The following is a 19,005-nucleotide window of genomic DNA, read 5'->3' as shown; positions in this document are numbered from 1 at the left end:
CAAAGGGAAACCCAGATGCGAGCTGCCCAGACGCGATCCTACCAGACGAGCTAAATGTATTTTATGCTCGCTTTGAGGCAAGCAACACTGAAGCATGCATAAGAGCACCAGCTGTTCTGGATGATTGTGTGATAATGCTCTCGGTAGCCGATATTAACAAAACCTTTAAACAGATAACATTCACAAAGCAGCTGGGCGAGACGGATTACCAGGACGTGTACTCAAAGCATGCGCTGACCAACTGTCAAGGACTAAACACCTCCCTCTGCATCTGGATCCTGGACTTCCTGACGGGCCACCCCCAGGTAGTAAGAGTAGGCAACAACACATCCGCCACAATGATCCTTAATTAACACAGGGGCCCCTCAGGAGTGTGTACTTAGTCCCCTCCTGTATTCCCTGTTCACCCATGACTGCGTGGCCAAACACGACTCCAACACCATCATTAAGTTTGCTGACGACACAACAGTGGTAGGCCTGATCATCGACAACGATGAGACAGCCTATAGGGAGGAGGTCAGAGACCTGGCCATGTGGTGCCAGGATAACTTTCAACCGGTTTTCCCCATTAAGCAGCGAGTCGGAGTCTGAGGCTGAGCCTTCTCTTGTCTCTACTCCTCCCGTTACGGGGTCTGAGACGCCGAAGCTTCCCACCATTAGCTCTGACAAATTGAAAACCCTAGTCATTGGCGACTCCATTACCCACAGTATTAGACTTAAAACGAATCATCCAGCGATCATACACTGTTTACCAGGGGGCAGGGCTACCGACGTTAAGGCTAATCTGAAGATGGTGCTGGCTAAAGCTAAAACTGGCGAGTGTAGAGAGTATAGAGATATTGTTATCCACGTCGGCACCAACGATGTTAGGATGAAACAGTCAGAGGTCACCAAGCGCAACATAGCTTCAGTGTGTAAATCAGCTAGAAAGATGTGTCGGCATCGAGTAATTGTCTCTGGCCCCCTCCCAGTTAGGGGGAGTGATGAGTCTCACAACACAATCGCTGGTTGAAAACTGTTTTCTGCCCCTCCCAAAAGATAGAATTTGTAGATTGGCCCTCTTTCTGGGACTCACCCACAAACAGGACCAAGCCTGGCCTGCTGAGGAGTGACGGACTCCATCCTAGCTGGAGGGGTGCTCTCTTCTTATCTACCAACATAGACAGGGCTCTAACTCCTCTAGCTCCACAATGAAATAGGGTGCAGGCCAGGCAGCAGGCTGTTAGCCAGCCTGCCAGCTTAGTGGAGTCTGCCACTAGCACAGTTAGTGTAGTCAGCTCAGTTATCCCCAATGAGACCGTGTCTGTGCCTCGACCTAGGTTGGGCAAAACTAAACATGGCGGTGTTCGCCTTAGCAATCTCACTAGGATAAAGACCTCCTCCATTCCTGCCATTATTGAAAGAGATCGTGATACCTCACATCTCAAAATAGGGTTACGTAATGTTAGATCCCTCACTTCAAAGGCAGTTATAGTCAATGAACTAATCACTGATCATAATCTTGATGTGATTGGCCTGACTGAAACATGGCTTAAGCCTGATGAATTTACTGTGTTAAATGAGGCCTCACCTCCTCCTATTTACGATAGCAAATTTCAATTTACAAAAAAATAAATATGTTTTTGGTCTTTTGAGCTTCTAGTCATGAAATCTATGCAGCCTACTCAATCACTTTTTATAGCTACTGTTTACAGGCCTCCTGGGCCATATACAGCATTCCTCACTGAGTTCCCTGAATTCCTATCGGACCTTGTAGTCATAGCAGATAATATTCTAATTTTTGGTGATTTTAATATTCACATGGAGAAGTCCACAGACCCACTCCAAAAGGCTTTCGGAGCCATCATCAACTCAGTGGGGTTTGTCCAACATGTCTCTGGACCTACTCACTGTCACAGTCATACTCTGGACCTAGTTTTGTCCCATGGAATAAATGTTGTAGATCTTAATGTTTTTCCTCATAATCCTGGACTATCGGACCACCATTTTATTACGTTTGCAATCGCAACCAATAATCTGCTCAGACCCCAACCAAGGAGCATCAAAAGTCGTGCTATAAATTATCAGACAACACAAAGATTCCTTGATGCCCTTCCAGACTCCCTCTGCCTACCCAAGGATGTCAGAGGACAAAAATAAGTTAACCACCTAACTGAGGAACTCAATTTAACCTTAAGCAATACCCTAGATGCAGTTGCACCCCTAAAAACTAAAAACATTTGTCATAAGAAACTAGCTCCCTGGTATACAGAAAATACCCGAGCTCTGAAGCAAGCTTCCAGAAAATTGGAACGGAAATGGCGCCACACCAAACTGGAAGTCTTCCGACTAGCTTTGAAAGACAGTACTGTGCAGTATCGAAGAGCCCTCACTGCTGCTCGATCATCCTATTTTTCCAACTTAATTGAGGAAAATAAGAACAATCCGAAATTTCTTTTTGATACTGTCGCAAAGCTAAGTAAAATGCAGCATTCCCCAAGAGAGGATGGCTTTCACTTCAGCAGTAATAAATTCATGAACTTCTTTGAGGAAAAGATCATGATCATTAGAAAGCAAATTACGGACTCCTCTTTAAATCTGCGTATTCCTCCAAAGCTCAGCTGTCCTGAGTCTGCACAACTCTGCCAGGACCTAGGATCAAGAGAGACACTCAAGTGTCTTAGTACTATATCTCTTGACACAAAGCTGAAAATAATCATGGCCTCTAAACCTTCAAGCTGCATACTGGACCCTATTCCAACTAAACTACTGAAAGAGCTGCTTCCTGTGCTTGGCCCTCCTATGTTGAACATAATAAACGGCTCTCTATCCACCGGATGTGTACCAAACTCACTAAAAGTGGCAGTAATAAAGCCTCTCTTGAAAAAGCCAAACCTTGACCCAGAAAATATAAAAAACTATTGGCCTATATCGAATCTTCCATTCCTCTCCAAAAGCAAAATAAAAAGCTGTTTGTGCAGCAACTCACTGCCTTCCTGAAGACAAACAATGTATACGAAATGCTTCAGTCTGGTTTTAGACCCCATCATAGCACTGAGACTGCACTTGTGAAGGTGGTAAATTACCTTTTAATGGCGTCAGACCGAGGCTCTGCATCTGTACTCGTGCTCCTAGACCTTTGTGCTGCTTTTGATTCCATTGATCACCACATTCTTTTGGAGAGATTGGAAACCCAAATTGGTCTACACGGACAAGTTCTGGCCTGGTTTAGATCTTATCTGTCAGAAAGATATCAGTTTGTCTCTGTGAATGACAAATCAACTGTACATTTTGGTGTTCCTCAAGGTTCCGTTTTAGGACCACTATTGTTTTCACTATATATTTTACCTTTGGGGATGTCATTCGAAAACATTATGTTAACTTTCACTGCTATGCGGATGACACACAGCTGTATATTTCAATGAAACTTGGTGAAGCCCCAAAATTGGCTTTGTTGGCAATGACAGAGGTCAAACGTTTTCTGTAAGTCTTCACAAGGTTTTCACACACTGTTGCTGGTATTTTGGCCCATTCCTCTATGAAGATCTCCTCTAGAGCAGTGATGTTTTGGGGCTGTTGCTGGGCAACATGGACTTTCAACTCCCTCCAAAGATTTTCTATGGGGTTGAGATCTGGAGACTGGCTAAAGCCACTCCAGGACCTTGAAATGCTTCTTACGAAGCCACTCCTTCGTTGCCCGGGCAGTGTGTTTGGGATCATTGTCATGCTGAAAGACCCAGCCACGTTTCATCTTCAATGCCCTTGCTGATGGAAGGAGGTTTTCACTCAAAATCTCACGATACATGGCCCCATTCATTCTGTCCTTTACACGGATCATTCGTCCTGGTCCCTTTGCAGAAAAACAGCCCCAATGCATGATGTTTCCACCCCCATGCTTCACAGTAGGTATGGTGTTCTTTGGATGCAACTCAGCATTCTTTGTCCTCCAAACACAACGAGTTGAGTTTTTACCAAAAAGTTCTATTTTGGTTTCATCTGACCATATGACATTCTCCAAATCTTCTTCTGGATCATCCAAATGCTCTCTAGCAAACTTCAGACGGGCCTGGACATGTACTGGCTTAAGCAGGGGGACACGTCTGGCACTGCAGGATTTGAGTCCCTGGCGGCGTAGTGTGTTACTGATGGTAGGCTTTGTTACTTTGGTCCCAGCTCTCTGCAGGTCATTCACTAGGTCATTCACACGGGGGGTGTGGTTCTGGGATTTTTGCTCACCGTTTTTGTGATCATTTTGACCCCACGGGGTGAGATCTTGCGTGGAGCCCCAGATCGAGGGAGATTATCAGTGGTCTTGTATGTCTTCCATTTCCTAATAATTGCTCCCACAGTTGATTTCTTCAAACCGAGCTGCTTACCTATTGCAGATTCAGTCTTCCCAGCCTGGTGCAGGACTACAATTTTGTTTCTGGTGTCCTTTGACAGCTCTTTGGTCTTGGCCATAGTGGAGTTTGGAGTGTGACTGTTTGAGGTTGTGGACAGGTGTCTTTTATACTGATAACAAGTTCAAACAGGTGCCATTAATACAGGTAACGAGTGGAGGACAGAGGAGCCTCTTAAAAAAGAAGTTACAGGTCTGTGAGAGCCAGAAATCTTGCTTGTTTGTAGGTGACCAAATACTTATTTTCCACCATAATTTGCAAATAAATTCATTAAAAATCCTACAATGTGATTTTCTGGATTTTTTTCCCTCATTTTGTCTGTCATAGTTGAAGTGTACCTATGATGAAAATTACAGGCCTCTCTCATCTTTTTAAGTGGGAGAACTTGCACAATTGGTGGCTGACTAAACACTTTTTTGCCCCACTGTACCTACACGTACGCCACGGTCACAAGACGCAGGCCACCTAATTGTCCCTAGAATTTCTAAGCAAACAGCTGGAGGCAGGGCTTTCTCCTATAGAGCTCAATTTTTATGGAATGGTCTGCCTACCCATGTGAGAGACGCAGACTCGGTCTCAACTTTTAAGTCTTTACTGAAGACTCATCTCTTCAGTGGGTCATATGATTGAGTGTAGTCTGGCCCAGGAGTGTGAAGGTGAACGGAAAGGCTCTGGAGCAACGAACCGCCCTTGCTGTCTCTGCCTGGCCGGTTCCCCTCTCTCCACTGGGATTCTCTGCCCCTTGGGTTGTGCCGTGGTGGAGATCTTTGTGGGCTATACTCGGCCTTGTCTCAGGATGGTAAGTTGGTGGTTGAAGATATCCCTCTAGTGGTGTGGGGGCTGTGCTTTGGCAAAGTGGGTGGGGTTATATCCTTCCTGTTTGGCCCTGTCCGGGGGTATCATCGGATGGGGCCACAGTGTCTCCTGACCCCTCCTTTCTCAGCCTCCAGTATTTATGCTGCAGTAGTTTGTGTCGGGGGGCTAGGGTCAGTTTGTTATATCTGGAGTACTTCTCCCGTCTTATTCTCTCTTTCTTTCTCTCTCTCGGAGGACCATGCCTCAGGACTACCTGGCATGATGACTCCTTGCTGTCCCCAGTCCACCTGGCCGTGCTGCTGCTCCAGTTTCAACTGTTCTGCATGCGGCTATGGAACCCTGACCTGTTCACCGGACGTGCTACCTGTCCCAGACCTGCTGTTTTCAACTCTCTAGAGACCGCAGGAGCGGTAGAGATACTCTTAATGATCGGCTATGAAAAGCCAACTGACATTTACTCCTGAGGTGCTGACTTGCTGCACCCTCGACAACTACTGTGATTATTATTATTTGACCATGCTGGTCATTTATGAACATTTGAACATCTTGTCCATGTTCTGTTATAATCTCCACCCGGCACAGCCAGAAGAGGACTGGCCACCCCTCATAGCCTGGTTCCTCTCTAGGTTTCTTCCTAGGTTTTGGCCTTTCTAGGGAGTTTTTCCTAGCCACCGTGCTTCTACACCTGCATTGCTTGCTGTTTGGGGTTTTAAGCTGGGTTTCTGTACAGCACTTTGAGATATCAGCTGATGTAAGAAGGGCTATATAAATACATTTGATTTGATAACAACCTCTCCCTCAACTTGATCAAGACAAAGGAGATGATTGTGGACTACAGGAAAAGGAAGACCAAGCACGCCCCCATTCTCAGCGACGGGGCTGTAGTGGAGCAGGTTGAGACCTTCAAGTAATTGGTGTTCACATCACCAACAACCCATCATGGTCCAAACACACCAAGACAGTCGTGAAGAGGGCACGGAAAAGCCTATTTCCCCTCAGGAGACTAAAAAGATTTGGCATGGGTCCTCAGATCCTCAAAATGTTCTACAGCTGCCCCATCGAGAGCATCCTGACTGGTTGCATCACCACCTGGTATGGCTCAACTGCTTGGCCTCTGACCGCAAGGCACTACAGAGGGTAGTGCATACCGCCCAGTACATCACTGGGGCCAAGCTTCCTGCCATCCAGGACCTCTATACCAGGCCCTACAAATGGTCAAAGACTCCAGCCACCCTAGTCATAGACTGTTCTCTCTGCAACCGCACGGCAATCGGTACCGGAAAGGCTTCTTAACAGCTTCTACCCCAAGCCATAAGACTCCTGAACAGCTAATCAAATATCTACCCAGACTATTATTTTACATTGCTGCTACTCTCTGGTTATTATCTACGCATAGTCACTTTAACTCTACCTACATGTACATATTACCTCGACTAACCTGTGCCCCCGCACATTGACTCTGTACCGGTACCCCCTGTATATAGCCTCGCTACAGTTATTTTACTGCTGCTCTTTAATTATTTGTTATTTTTATGTCTTACTAATCTATTTTTTACCTAACAGTTATTTTTCTTAAAACTGCGTTGTTGGTTAAGGGCTTGTAAGGAAGCATTTCACTGTAAGGTCTACTACACCTGTTGTATTCGGCGCATGTGACAAATACAATTTGATTTGATTCACCTTGTCAGTCTATGTCATGGAAAGAGCAGGTGTTCTTGATGTTTTGTACACTCAGTGTATTCACCTACACATAGGAATTAGACAGAACAGTTCTGGAATTATTTGTATTTTGGTTGTTATCAGTAAAACAATTCTCGGAGCAGGCGCATCTTGCCCAACTGCCATAAATGCCATAAATTGTCTATCTTAAAGAATGGGGAGGAATAGTTTTAGGCTATTGGAATTCTTTGCTGTTTGGTTTTCACTTTTTTTATTATCTGCCCAATGTGAAAACCTTGGGCAGAAAACTTGCGCAACTGCTCGGTTCAATTGCTCCAGACAATAGGGCAACCCTTAATGTCAATTCATGTGACTAGCCAGGAGCGTTACCACTGTTCCACAGGCTCTGCACACATTACATGTCTAAAGGTAATGTACTACTACTGTTAATCAGCAGTGATAATCGGCTGAACCTTCTACACACTTGTCTTCAGACATATAGAATAGTGTTCTCTCTAAAATCCGTACTGTACATCTATGTGTCACTGGGCGTGTATATGATTACATTTAGTTCTGACAGTTTATGATGACATTTCAAAGACAGCCTATCCTCAGATAACTTTGCAATGCTTCGACCAAATGCAAGAGAACGTGAGAGAAAGGCATGACAAATCCATTGTCTGCTAAATAAAATAACATCATACTTTCATACTTTCTGTTTCTGATCGTTGGGCTAAGCTAACGGCAGCTTAATAAACCCAGATTCTGTGTAATAATGCTCTGGGGTGAAGTACCCCCTAGGTACCTTAACCACTAGTGGGGAAAATGCTAAATGGACCCAGGATCCACGTCAAGGTCAACTTCACCCTAATAACAGACTGACACTGTGTGGAGCCTCCTCCATTTCCATTGACCTCTGGCCCCCCTCCCCTCACATCAACCACTGAGCTCAGACTGACCTCCACACTGTCCGGAGACATGCTCCCATCAGCTGGGTTGTCTGCCGCCTCCTCCTCAAATGTTGCACGCTTGTAGCTGGACATCTGCATGGGGAAGGAAGAAAGGAGAGTTATCACCAGTAAAAAAAATAAGTTGCGCTTTCACCAGATGAAATAGAGAGTAAGCAGTGCAGAGAAGTGACAGGACTTCACATCCGTACCGTCTTGGAAGGAATGTATTAGAGAAAACCACCAAGCCACCCATGAGAGAGAGGGAGAAAGGGAGGAGAAAGGAAAAGGGAGAGACACCCCCCTGCGGTTTCTTATCTCTGCCATCCCGTCACACGGCATTACCCTCTCTTCCCACACTAAGGTGTGTGTATGTTTGGTGATGGAGCACAGAACACAGGCGTATGTGTGTGTACGGTCTGATCTTGATGTGCTTGGTGAAACGATGATAGTCATTTCTGTTCTTTGTAGCATGGGCATCTTATGAGTAGCCGTGAACTGAGCCAGACAACTCCCACTCAGAACAGAGCAGCAGACTAAATACAGGAGTGCCCGGGGATAGATCCAAATCCCTGTGTTTAATTAACCTTCTCAGGTTATAACATACCACATACACAAGCACTGACAGACGCACCCACCCACCCACATAGTGTTTATTTAACAATGGATAACAATTGATTTACACAGGCAAATATAAATAACTTCCTCATTCATGGCTAGGTTGAAGATAACAAAGATTATTGGACTCTGGAGCGTTCTTCTTTTGAGTGATGAATCACGCTGCCCCATCTGACAGTCTGTCGGGCGAATCTGGGTTTGGCGGATGCCAGGAGAACACTACCTGCCCGAATGCATAGTGCCAACTTTAAAGTTTAGTGGAGGAGGAATACTGGTCTGGGGCTGTTTTTCATGGTTCGGGCTTAGCCCCTTAGTGAACGGAAATCTTAGTACTACAGCATACAAGGACATTCTAGATGAATCTGTGCTTCCAACATTGTGACAGCAGTTTAGGGAAAGCCCTTTCCTGTTTCAGTATGACAATGCCCCCATGCACAAAGCGACGTCCATACAGAAATGGTTTGTCGAGATCGGTGCGGAAGAACTTGACTGGCCTGCACAGAGCCCTGACCTCAACCCCAGCGAACACCTTTGGGATGAATTGGAACGCCGACTCCGAGCAAGGCCTAATCGCCCAACATCAGTGCCCGACATCACTAATGCTCTTGTGGCTGAATAGAAGCAAGTCCCCGCAGCAATGTTCCAACATCTAGTTTAAAGCCTTCCCAGAAGAGTGGAGGCTGTTACAGCAGCAAAGGGGGGACCAACTCCATATTAATGCCCATGATTTTGGAATGAGATGTTCGAAGAGCAGGTGTCCATATACCTCAGCCAGTTAAAAGCACTCTCCTCATCACACAGATAACTCCATAACAGTCTCTGTGTTACATCTGCCCCTGCCACACCCTCTACTGCTCATCCTGTGTCTCCTTGACCTGCCGCCACTCCCCCAGTGCTCTCTCCCTCTCCCTCTCTCTCTGTGTGTGTGATCGTGTGGGTGGAGACAGGTGTGCTGGAGTCAGAGCAGATCTCCACCAGCTGCAACCTGTTCCATAATCAAGACCTCTACAAATACTCAGTCCTGCCACTTCCACACTGCCAGATCGTAATCGCTGCTCAGTCAGTCTACGTTTTTAGACGTTTGTTACTATTTAGATCCTGTTAACCTGTTGTGCCTGTTTTCCTTGCCTGACACGGTTTTCCTCTCCGCTACAGTTCTGCCCGCTCTGACTCTGGTCCCTGTCTCCAGTCCCACTTCTCCTCATCCTGCTACTCTGCTCTGGATTCCCCACTCCACTGCTCCCTTGGATTCCCCTTCGGACCTGCTTACCCTGTCCCAACCCCTCTCGCTCCAACCTCAGCCTCCGCACCTGGTTTCCTGCAACCCGCCCGAGATTCCCCTGGCCTGCACTCCATCTTCCCCCTGTGTTTCAATAAATACCTTGGTTACTTCATCCCAGTCTCCTCATCTGAGTCTGCTCTTGGGTTTCCCTGTTCCACTCCACGTAACACTCTGTATGACACTGTCTAAGAATGCCCCCATGCTGGAAGGACATGTGTGGAAGATGAGCTCAGGGATGACGTTCCAAACAATAAACTTCGCAACTCATCTAAACAACATTCTCTCTAAAGGTAAATGTTAGGTTCCATCTCTGACCTGTTCCTTTAGATCCTAAAGTGGGGAGAGTCGTAATGAGCCATTGTCTCCATGAGAACATTACTCATCAACAAGGTTCAGAAAGGGCACAACTGACATAAGCACAAAGTGTTTCTTCAAAAGGCAGTTTGGAAACACCCTGTAAGAATCATTCCAGCTGGAAAAATGTATGACAACACTTTCTGGTTGTAAACTGGTTTTCCGGTTGAAAATAAACTAAACTCCGCAAAAAAAGAAACGTCCTCTCACTGTCAACTGCATTTATTTTCAGCAAACTATATTTGTATGAACATAACAAGATTCAACAACTGAAACATAAACTGAACAAGTTCCACAGACATGTGACTAACATAAATGGCATAATGTGTCCCTGAACACCTATTCAGTCTGTCTACAAACAGGCTCTCAAAGTGCTTGACAGGAAGCCCAATAGCCATCATCACTGTTACATCCTCAGAAAGCATGAGCTCCTGAGTTGGGATAATCTTGTGCAATACACTGACGCATGTCTTGTATTCAAGATCCTAAATGGCCTGGCTCCCCCTCCACTCAGTATTTTTGTTAAACAGAAAACCCAAACATATGGCAGCAGATCCACAAGGTCTGCCATGAGAGGTGACTGTATAGTTCCCTTAAGGAAAAGCACCTTTAGTAAATCCGCTTTCTCTGTGAGAGCTTCCCATGTCTGGAATACACTGCCATCAGACACACTGCACCACATATCACACTTTCACAAAATGCACGAAGACATGGCTAAAGGTCAATCAGATTTGTGAACATAATCCCTAGCTGTGTATTGCCGCTTTCCATGTTGTCTGTTGTCTGTAGCTTGTGTCGTTTTTTTAGGAGACATTTCTCTTTTTCTGAGAAGAGCTTTTCCTGGGTATTTATGTCTGTTAGCTTCGCACTGTAATCATATTGTACTGTCACATGGCGACCAACCAACAGGAAAACCTTTTGCTTAGTCAGTTTGTCCATTAGACATGTCTCTCTCTCTCTCTCTCTCTCTCTCTCTCTCTCTCTCACACACACACATGCAACTAGCATCTTCCTCTGCATTGTTCTGGATGTCACCAGCGAGCCCCATCACTTCTAAATAGCTCCTCTAAAAACAACACACGTAACAAAAAACCAACAAATCCCAAACCCGTGTATAACAAGACAAGACAAACTAAGGGGAGCACACTAGTTTAAAGAGACATAAAACAACAACAGTTCCTCACCAGAAGCAGTCACACACACACTTGCTGTCTGTAGCTATTCTCACTCTGGTCCCCACCTGATGATGTTCCTCCCTTGATCTCCTTCCCACAGCCTGCCTCCCAGCAGACCCTTCTCACCAGGTTAATAATGAACGGGATGGGAAGAGAAGTTAGTCATAAAGCAGAAGGCTGTACGGGAGGGAGGAGATTCAGTGTATGATGCTGGTGTTGTGGGTGGCTGGAGGGAACCAATAAATGACTAACAAAGAGGGAACCGCAATACAGAGCGTATTAGTGGTGCGTAATTGGTGGTGTGTGTGTGTGTCTGTCTGTGTGTGTGCGTGCGAGCATGTATGCGTGCGTGCAAGTACGTGCATGTGTGTGTGTGTGTGTGTGTGTGTGTGTGTGTGTGTGTGTGTGTGTGTGTGTGTGTGTGTGACACAGAGAGAGTGTGTGTGTGCTGTAGATAAGATACAGAGACTGGGTTATAGATAAGACTGGGGTAGTGTTCTTGTTGTAAACTGATGGATGAGGATAACGGCTCAGGCTACTAGGGAAACCAACCAAGTATCTATCGTGACGATGATGGCCTATTGATAATGGCGTGCATGTGTGTGCACCAAGGCAATGGCCACAATACAGAGGAGAAAACAATGGCAACCCATTAAAGCCATCTGCTATTGGCTATTGATTGACCTGATGGGATAAATGGGATGGTGTGGCACTGAGCTTTGCGGATGGCCATCTGTAAAAATAAAAAAAAAACACTACAGATCTATAAAAAAAACAGACTAGCATCCCTTTTTTCTACAGTGAATGGCGCTACACGCATGTACGCACACACAGACACACACACACACACACACACACACACACACACACACACACACACACACACACACACACACACACACACACACACACACACACACACACACACACACACACACACACACACACACACATATACAGAGTAGGTGAATGATATTTGTTCTGGCTCTCTCTTTCTTTATGACAACACCCACATCCTCAAAATAGTACATCTGAATCAAGAACTGGTTCCTTATAGAGTACTTTTACGAAAATGCCCTGAGACACATCTACACACACACTTGCACGCAAAGTACTCTCTGTATGACCTTTCTAATAGGTTACAAAACCTTCCTTTCATCCGCCCACATCACACCCATTGACCATGTTCCTCTCTCATCTCTTCTCCTCTTCTCTTCTCTCCTTCCCTCCCCTCACAACTCATCCCCTCCTATCCAATCCATAGCCATCCTCACAAAACAGACTATCGTCCTAGGCTGTACATACATACAGAGTAGGGAATCATGTCAGCTCTATTCATGGCATTATTATAATATTTTTGTTGTTGTTGTACTTTTACTCATTTTTCTCCACAATTTCGTGATGTCCAATTGGATACGGACTCGGAAGAGGCGAAGGTCAAGAGCCATGCGTCCTCCGAAACATAACCCTGCCAAGCCGCACTGCTTCTTGACATACTGCTTGCTTAAAACTTCTTCAGCCTAGGGTCTATTTTTCTCTATTTCCTGTCTGACTGACGTGCCCAAAGTAAACTGCCTGTTACTCAAGCCCAGAAGCCAGGATATGCATATAATTGGTAGCATTGGATAGAAAACACTTTGAAGTTTGTAGAAATGTTCAAATAATGCATGAGACTATATGGTAGGAGAAAATCCAAAGAAAAACCAACCAGAATTTTGTTTATGAGATCCCATGCTCTTCCATTACAACGTATAGAGACAATTCTTAGCGCTAGGGGTCAGAAATTCTTTTTTTTTTCAAAATACGTACCCAACGTAAACGTAAATTGTCTCTGGCCCAGATCGTAGAATATGCATATAATTTACAGATTAGGATAGAAAACACTCCAAAGTTTCCAAAACTGTCAAAATGTTGTCTGTGAGAAAAATAATATTTATTCTGCAAGCGAAATCGTGAGAAAAAGTAACCCGGAAGTGATATATATATTTTTTTTTAACCTGGCCTGTCTAACCTCCATTTAAAGGGGTATCAACCAAATTCTTTTCCCAATGGCTTCCTCAGGCTGTGACCAGGCTTTAGACATAGTTTCAGGCTTTTATTTTGAAAAATGAGCGAGATTTTTCAAAACTAGTCAGGTGTCCTTTGATTAGTTCCTGCGCGCGAGAGGGGTAGCTCTCCATTTTCATTTTCTCTCTTATTGAATAGGTTATGCTCCGGTTTAAATATTATCGATTATGTTTGTTAAAGACAACCTGAGGTTTGATTATAAAAAACATTTGGAATGTTTCTACGACCATTTCGGATACTTTTGAGTTTTCGTCGAACGGAACAAGGCTGTGGTTTTCTGAACATAACGCGCAATCCAAATGGCGGTGTTTTGTGATAAAAGTACATTTATCGAACAAAAATAACATTTGTTGTGTAACTGGGAGTCTCGTGAGTGCAAACATCCGAAGATTATCAAAGGTAAGCGATTAATTTGATTGCTTTTCTTACTTTCGTGACCATGCTAGCCAAGCTAATATAAGGCTAAACTGTTATAGCATAGAAAGCTACACTCACAAAAGCTTGGATTTCTTTCGCTGTAAAAGATATTTTCAAAATCTGACACGATAGGTGGATTAACAACAAGCTCAGCTGTGTTTTGGTATATTTCCCTTGTGATTGCATGATTATAAATATTTTTAGTAATATTTTTTAATCTGATACGTTTGGAAATTTCCGTCTTCCTTTCAGGACCGGAATGAGGCTGTCCTTTTTTTCATCATGACGCACAACCCAAATGGCGTTTTTTTGTGATAAAAGTCATATTTATCGAACAAAAAGAAGATTTGTTGTGTAACTGGGAGTCTCGTGAGTGGAAACATCCAGATGCACGTGTGCGTTCGCGTGCGCCATCTCGAGCACATTTATTTTGTTCACCCACTCTAGAAGCGATCAGGACACGCAGGTTGAAATATCAACACAAAACAAACAAACTATATTAATTTGGGGACAGATAAAAAAGGATTAAACATTTATGGCAAGATTATCTAAGGTAAGCGATGAATTTTATTGTTTTTCACACTTTCGTGACTATGCTAATTTGGGGTTAGCTGATGTAGCATTGAAAACTACACTCACAAAAGCTTGGATTTCTTTCGCTGTAAAATATATTTTCAAAATCTGACACCATAGGTGGATTAACAACAAGCTAAGCTGTGTTTTGGTATATTTCACTTGTGATTGCATGTTTATAAATATTTTTAGTAATATTATTTGACTGTGGCGCTATGCTATTCAGCGTTGCTGATGACAATTATCCCGGTACCGGGATGGGTGGTTCAGAAAGGTTAAATCTGGCTCCCAGATTGCAATTCCTATGTCTTCCACTAGATTTCAACAGTCTTTGTTCAAGGTTTCAGGCTTGTTTCTTCCCAAACGAGGAAGAATTTTGAGTTTTGGCACCGGGAGTCACAGTTGGAAGAGGACGCGCATTTGTTAATGAACATATTTCTTTCTGTATGAAATATTATAGTTTATTAACCCGGACGCCAGCCACACCAATGTGTCGGAGGAAACACTGTCTGGCAACCGAAGTCAGCTTGCAGGAGCCCGGCACGCCACAAGGAGTCGCTGGAGAGTGATGGGACAAGGAAATCCCGGCCGGCCAAATCCTCCCCTAACCCGGACGATGCAGGGCCAATTGTGCGCTGCCTCATGCTGTGACCGTCTCCCGGTCATGGCGGGCTGTGACACAGTCTTGGACCTAACCTGGGTCTGTAGTGACGCCTCAAGCACTGTGATGCAGTGCCTTACATGCTGACCAAACCAGATGCACGTGTGCGTTCGCGTGCGCCATCTCGAGCACATTTATTTTGTTCACCCACTCTAGAAGCGATCAGGACACGCAGGTTGAAATATCAACACAAAACAAACAAACTATATTAATTTGGGGACAGGTCAAAAAGGATTAAACATTTATGGCAATTTAGCTAGCTAGCTTGCTGTTGCTAGCTAATTTGTCCTGGTATATAAACATTGGGTTGTTATTTTACCTGAAATGCACAAGGTCCTCAACTCCGACAATTAATCCACAGATAAAAAGGTAAACCGGATTCGTTTCTCATCATCTCTCAACCTTCCTTAAGGCTTCTTTTTCTTCTTTGGGCTTTATATGGCGGTTGGCAACCAAATTTACAGCATTACTACAACCTACCGGAGTGTGGACCTAAGTTCATCTTTTAACTTCTTGACGCTAGGGGTCAGATTTTTTTGGATTTTTTAAATAACGTTCCCAAGGTAAACGGACTATTTCTCAGGTCCAGATCGTAGAATATGCATATAATTTACAGATTAGGATAGAAAACACTCCAGTCTCCAAAACTGTCAAAATATTGTCTATGAGTTTAACAAAACTGATTTTGCAGGCGAAAACCTGAGGAAATCTAACCCGGAAGTGTTTTTTTTATTTTTTATCTGTGTTTCATTTCCCGTTTGTCTTCCATTTAAAGGGGTATCAACCAGATTCCTTTTCCAATGGCTTCCTCAGGCTGTGACCATGCTTTAGATATAGTTTCAGGCTTTTATTTTGAAAAATGAGCGAGATTTTTCAAAACTAGTCAGGTGTCCTTTGATTAGTTCCTGCGCGCGAGAGGGGTAGCTCTCCATTTTTTTTCTCTCTTTTATTGAATAGGTTACGGTCCGGTTGAAATATTATCGATTATGTATGTTAAAAACAACCTGAGGATTGATTCTAAAAAACATTTGACATGTTTCTACGAACATTACGGATACTTTTTGGAATTTTCGTCGAACGGAACGAGGCTGTGGTTTTCTGAACATAACGTGCAACCCAAATGGCGTTTTTTTGTTATAAAAGTAATATTTATCGAACAAAAAGAACATTTATTGTGTAACTGGGAGTCTCGTGAGTGCAAACATCCGAAGATTATCAAAGGTAAGCGATTAATTTTATTGCTTTTCTGACTTTCGTGACCATGCTAATTTGGGGCTAGCTGTTCTAGCATTGATTGATACACTCACAAAAGCTTGGATTGCTTTCGCTGTAAAGCATATTTTCAAAATCTGACACGATAGGTAGATTAACAACAAGCTAAACTGTGTTTTGGTATATTTCACTTGTGATTGCATGATTATAAATATTTCTAGTGATATTTGGCGCACTGCAATTCAGCGGTTGTTTAGGAAAATGATCCCGCTAAAGGGATCCGTAACGCAGAGAGGTTAATCACCCACGTGGGTATATGCTCCTAAAAACCAATGAGGAGATGGCTCCTGAAAACCAATGAGGAGATGGGAGAGGCCGGACTTGAAGCGCGTTGAGCGTCACAAATAGAACCAATTTCTATTTTAGCGCCTGGCCACGCAGACGCTCACTGACGCCCGCATTTGCGACGCGAGCGGTGTGGTTAGCATGGTAGACCGCTGCGCCACTCGGGAGGCCTTATTCATGGTATGCCTGGTAAACCTTAGTCTCTTCCAAAAGCCACTGCATCTTACACAGTAAGAGCCTATGAGTCCATCAACAAAACCCCATACTATAGATACTGAGCACACTTCATTGCCTAGGTAGTGGGTGTATTGTTATAAGATCTTAAACTGTGGCCTGGTATAAGACCCAGGCTGCGTGCCAAATTACACCCTATTTCCTATTTAGTGCACTACTTTAGCCCAGAGCCCTACAAAAGTAGTGCACCATGTAGGATAGAGGTTACCATTTTGAAAGCAACCACAAACAAAGCAATGCACTACATCTCCACAGCCATTTGTAGTGAATAGTGATCCTGTTGTTTTGTGATTATTATTACCACCATCATTTACTTTCTGGAGATGGGTCCATGGCCAAGGTGGACAGGCAGTCCCTTCATGAGGCCTAAATATGAATCAATCAGTCTGTTACTGTGAAAGACAAGCTAATGATGACAAAGGCTCTTCTCCTCCTTTCTGTCAAATTATGCGCCCTCTCTGTGGAACTCGAATTCAAACAACTGTGACCCCCGGCGCACCGTCGCCACGGAAACCACCAGAAGAGCCGGTCACGTGACATTAGGCACTTGATGAAAAATTAAAGCAATGTGTTCTGGGGCCGTCTCCAGGGCAGTCTCATTGGCTACCGGGTGGTCCAAAACAGCTGTGGAGCACCAATCACAAAGGCTATTGTGGGAACAACTGGAGTGTTCAGGTTTGGTCAGAGGAACGGGGATGACGCTGAACATGTGGGGCTGCTTTACTGGAAATGAGACCGCAATGGTGCCAGTAGGACAGCGCCTGCAAAACAATTCCCCAGAACTCTGTATGAGACGTAAACAGTTTCTAAACATTTGACGAACCCTGTATGTGGAATAACTACGTAGTTGACTAGCATCCTGTCCAGGGGGATACTTGTATATGAAGCTACCTCACGCTACAGAAACAGGAGATAGGCTCTTGCCCTATTAACCGTTCCGCCCACTTACTTACTAGTGGAATGTACAGTATGTATAGAATACATTTAAGTTGTAAAAGCCAATTATTGTTATTTTATGCCTTATTCTTATCATATTTTGTAATTCCAGTTCAATTTTGATGACAATATCCCTGAGATGAATGTTGTATAAAACGCCCATTGGGCAATTCTGGCTCAGACAAGGATCAACTAACTTACTAATATTTCTAATCGACTGTATGAGGAGAAACCAGTACACAGACCCGAAACTCAGTGATGTGAAGTTAGGCTGGGTAACAGTGGAGGCTGTTGAGGGGAATATGGCTTATAATAATGGCTAAAACACATTTGTTTGATACAATTCCATTTACTCCGTTCCGGCTATTATTATGAGCCGTCCTCCACTCAGCAGCCTCCACTGTTACCCAGGCCAGGAGTGCAGGGGTCTGGGTTGGAGTACAGTTGAAGTCGGAAGTTTACATACACTTAGGAAATGTCCTCTGGTCTGATGAAACAAAAATAGAATTGTTTGGACATAATGGCCATCCTTATGTTTGGAAGAATAAGGGGGAGGCTTGCAGGCCGAATAACACCATCCCAACCGTGAAGCACGGGGGTGGCAGCATCATGTTGTGGGGGTGCTTTGCTGCAGGAGGGACTGGTGCACTTCACAAAATAGATGGCATCATTTTGAGGAAGGAAAATTATGCGGATATATTGAAGCAACATCAGTCAGGAAGTTAAAGCTTGGTCGCAAATGCGTCTTCCAAACCCCAAGCATACTTCCAAAGTTGTGGCAAAATGGCTTAAGGACAACAAAGTCAAGGTATTGGAATGGCCATCGCAAAGCCCTGACCTCAATCCTATAGAAAATTTGTGGGCAGAACTGAAAAAGCGTGTGCGAGCGAGGAGGCCTACAAACCTGACTCAGTTACACCAGCTCTGTCAGGAGGAATGGGCCAAAATTCACCCAACTTACTGTGGGAAGCTTGTGGAAGGCTACCCGAAACGTTTGACCCAAGTTAAACAATTTAAAGGCAATGCCATCAAATACTAATTGAGTGTATGTAAACTTCTGACCCACTGGGAATGTGATGAAAGAAATAACAGCTGAAATAAATCATTCTCTCTACTATTATTCTGACATGTCACATTCTTAAAATATAGTGGTGATCCTAACTGACCTAAGTCAGGGAATTTTTACTTGGACTAAATGTCAGGAATTGTGAAAAACTGAGTTTAAATGTATTTGGCTAAGGTGAATGTAAACTTCTGACTGTATATGCAACAACTTGCATATACAGACACACACACACACGCAATGTTCAGACACACGCACACACACACA

General features: G+C 44.1%; 1 protein-coding gene across 3 annotated transcripts in view; it reads right to left on the bottom strand.

Moving 5' to 3' along the window:
* The window catches only part of ece2b (endothelin converting enzyme 2b), a 70,200-nt gene that overhangs the window by 40,975 nt on the left and 10,220 nt on the right, over positions 1–19,005 (bottom strand). For all 3 annotated transcript variants that reach the window (XM_038961656.1, XM_038961658.1, XM_038961657.1), the window contains one exon: positions 7,814–7,897. In XM_038961656.1, the coding sequence (XP_038817584.1) occupies positions 7,814–7,897 (84 nt within the window). The remainder of the gene's footprint in view (positions 1–7,813; positions 7,898–19,005) is intronic.

Source organism: Salvelinus namaycush, chromosome 23 (genome assembly GCF_016432855.1).
Source record: "Salvelinus namaycush isolate Seneca chromosome 23, SaNama_1.0, whole genome shotgun sequence".
NCBI lineage: Eukaryota > Metazoa > Chordata > Actinopteri > Salmoniformes > Salmonidae > Salvelinus > Salvelinus namaycush.
This window is presented reverse-complemented; position numbering and strand designations above follow the sequence as displayed.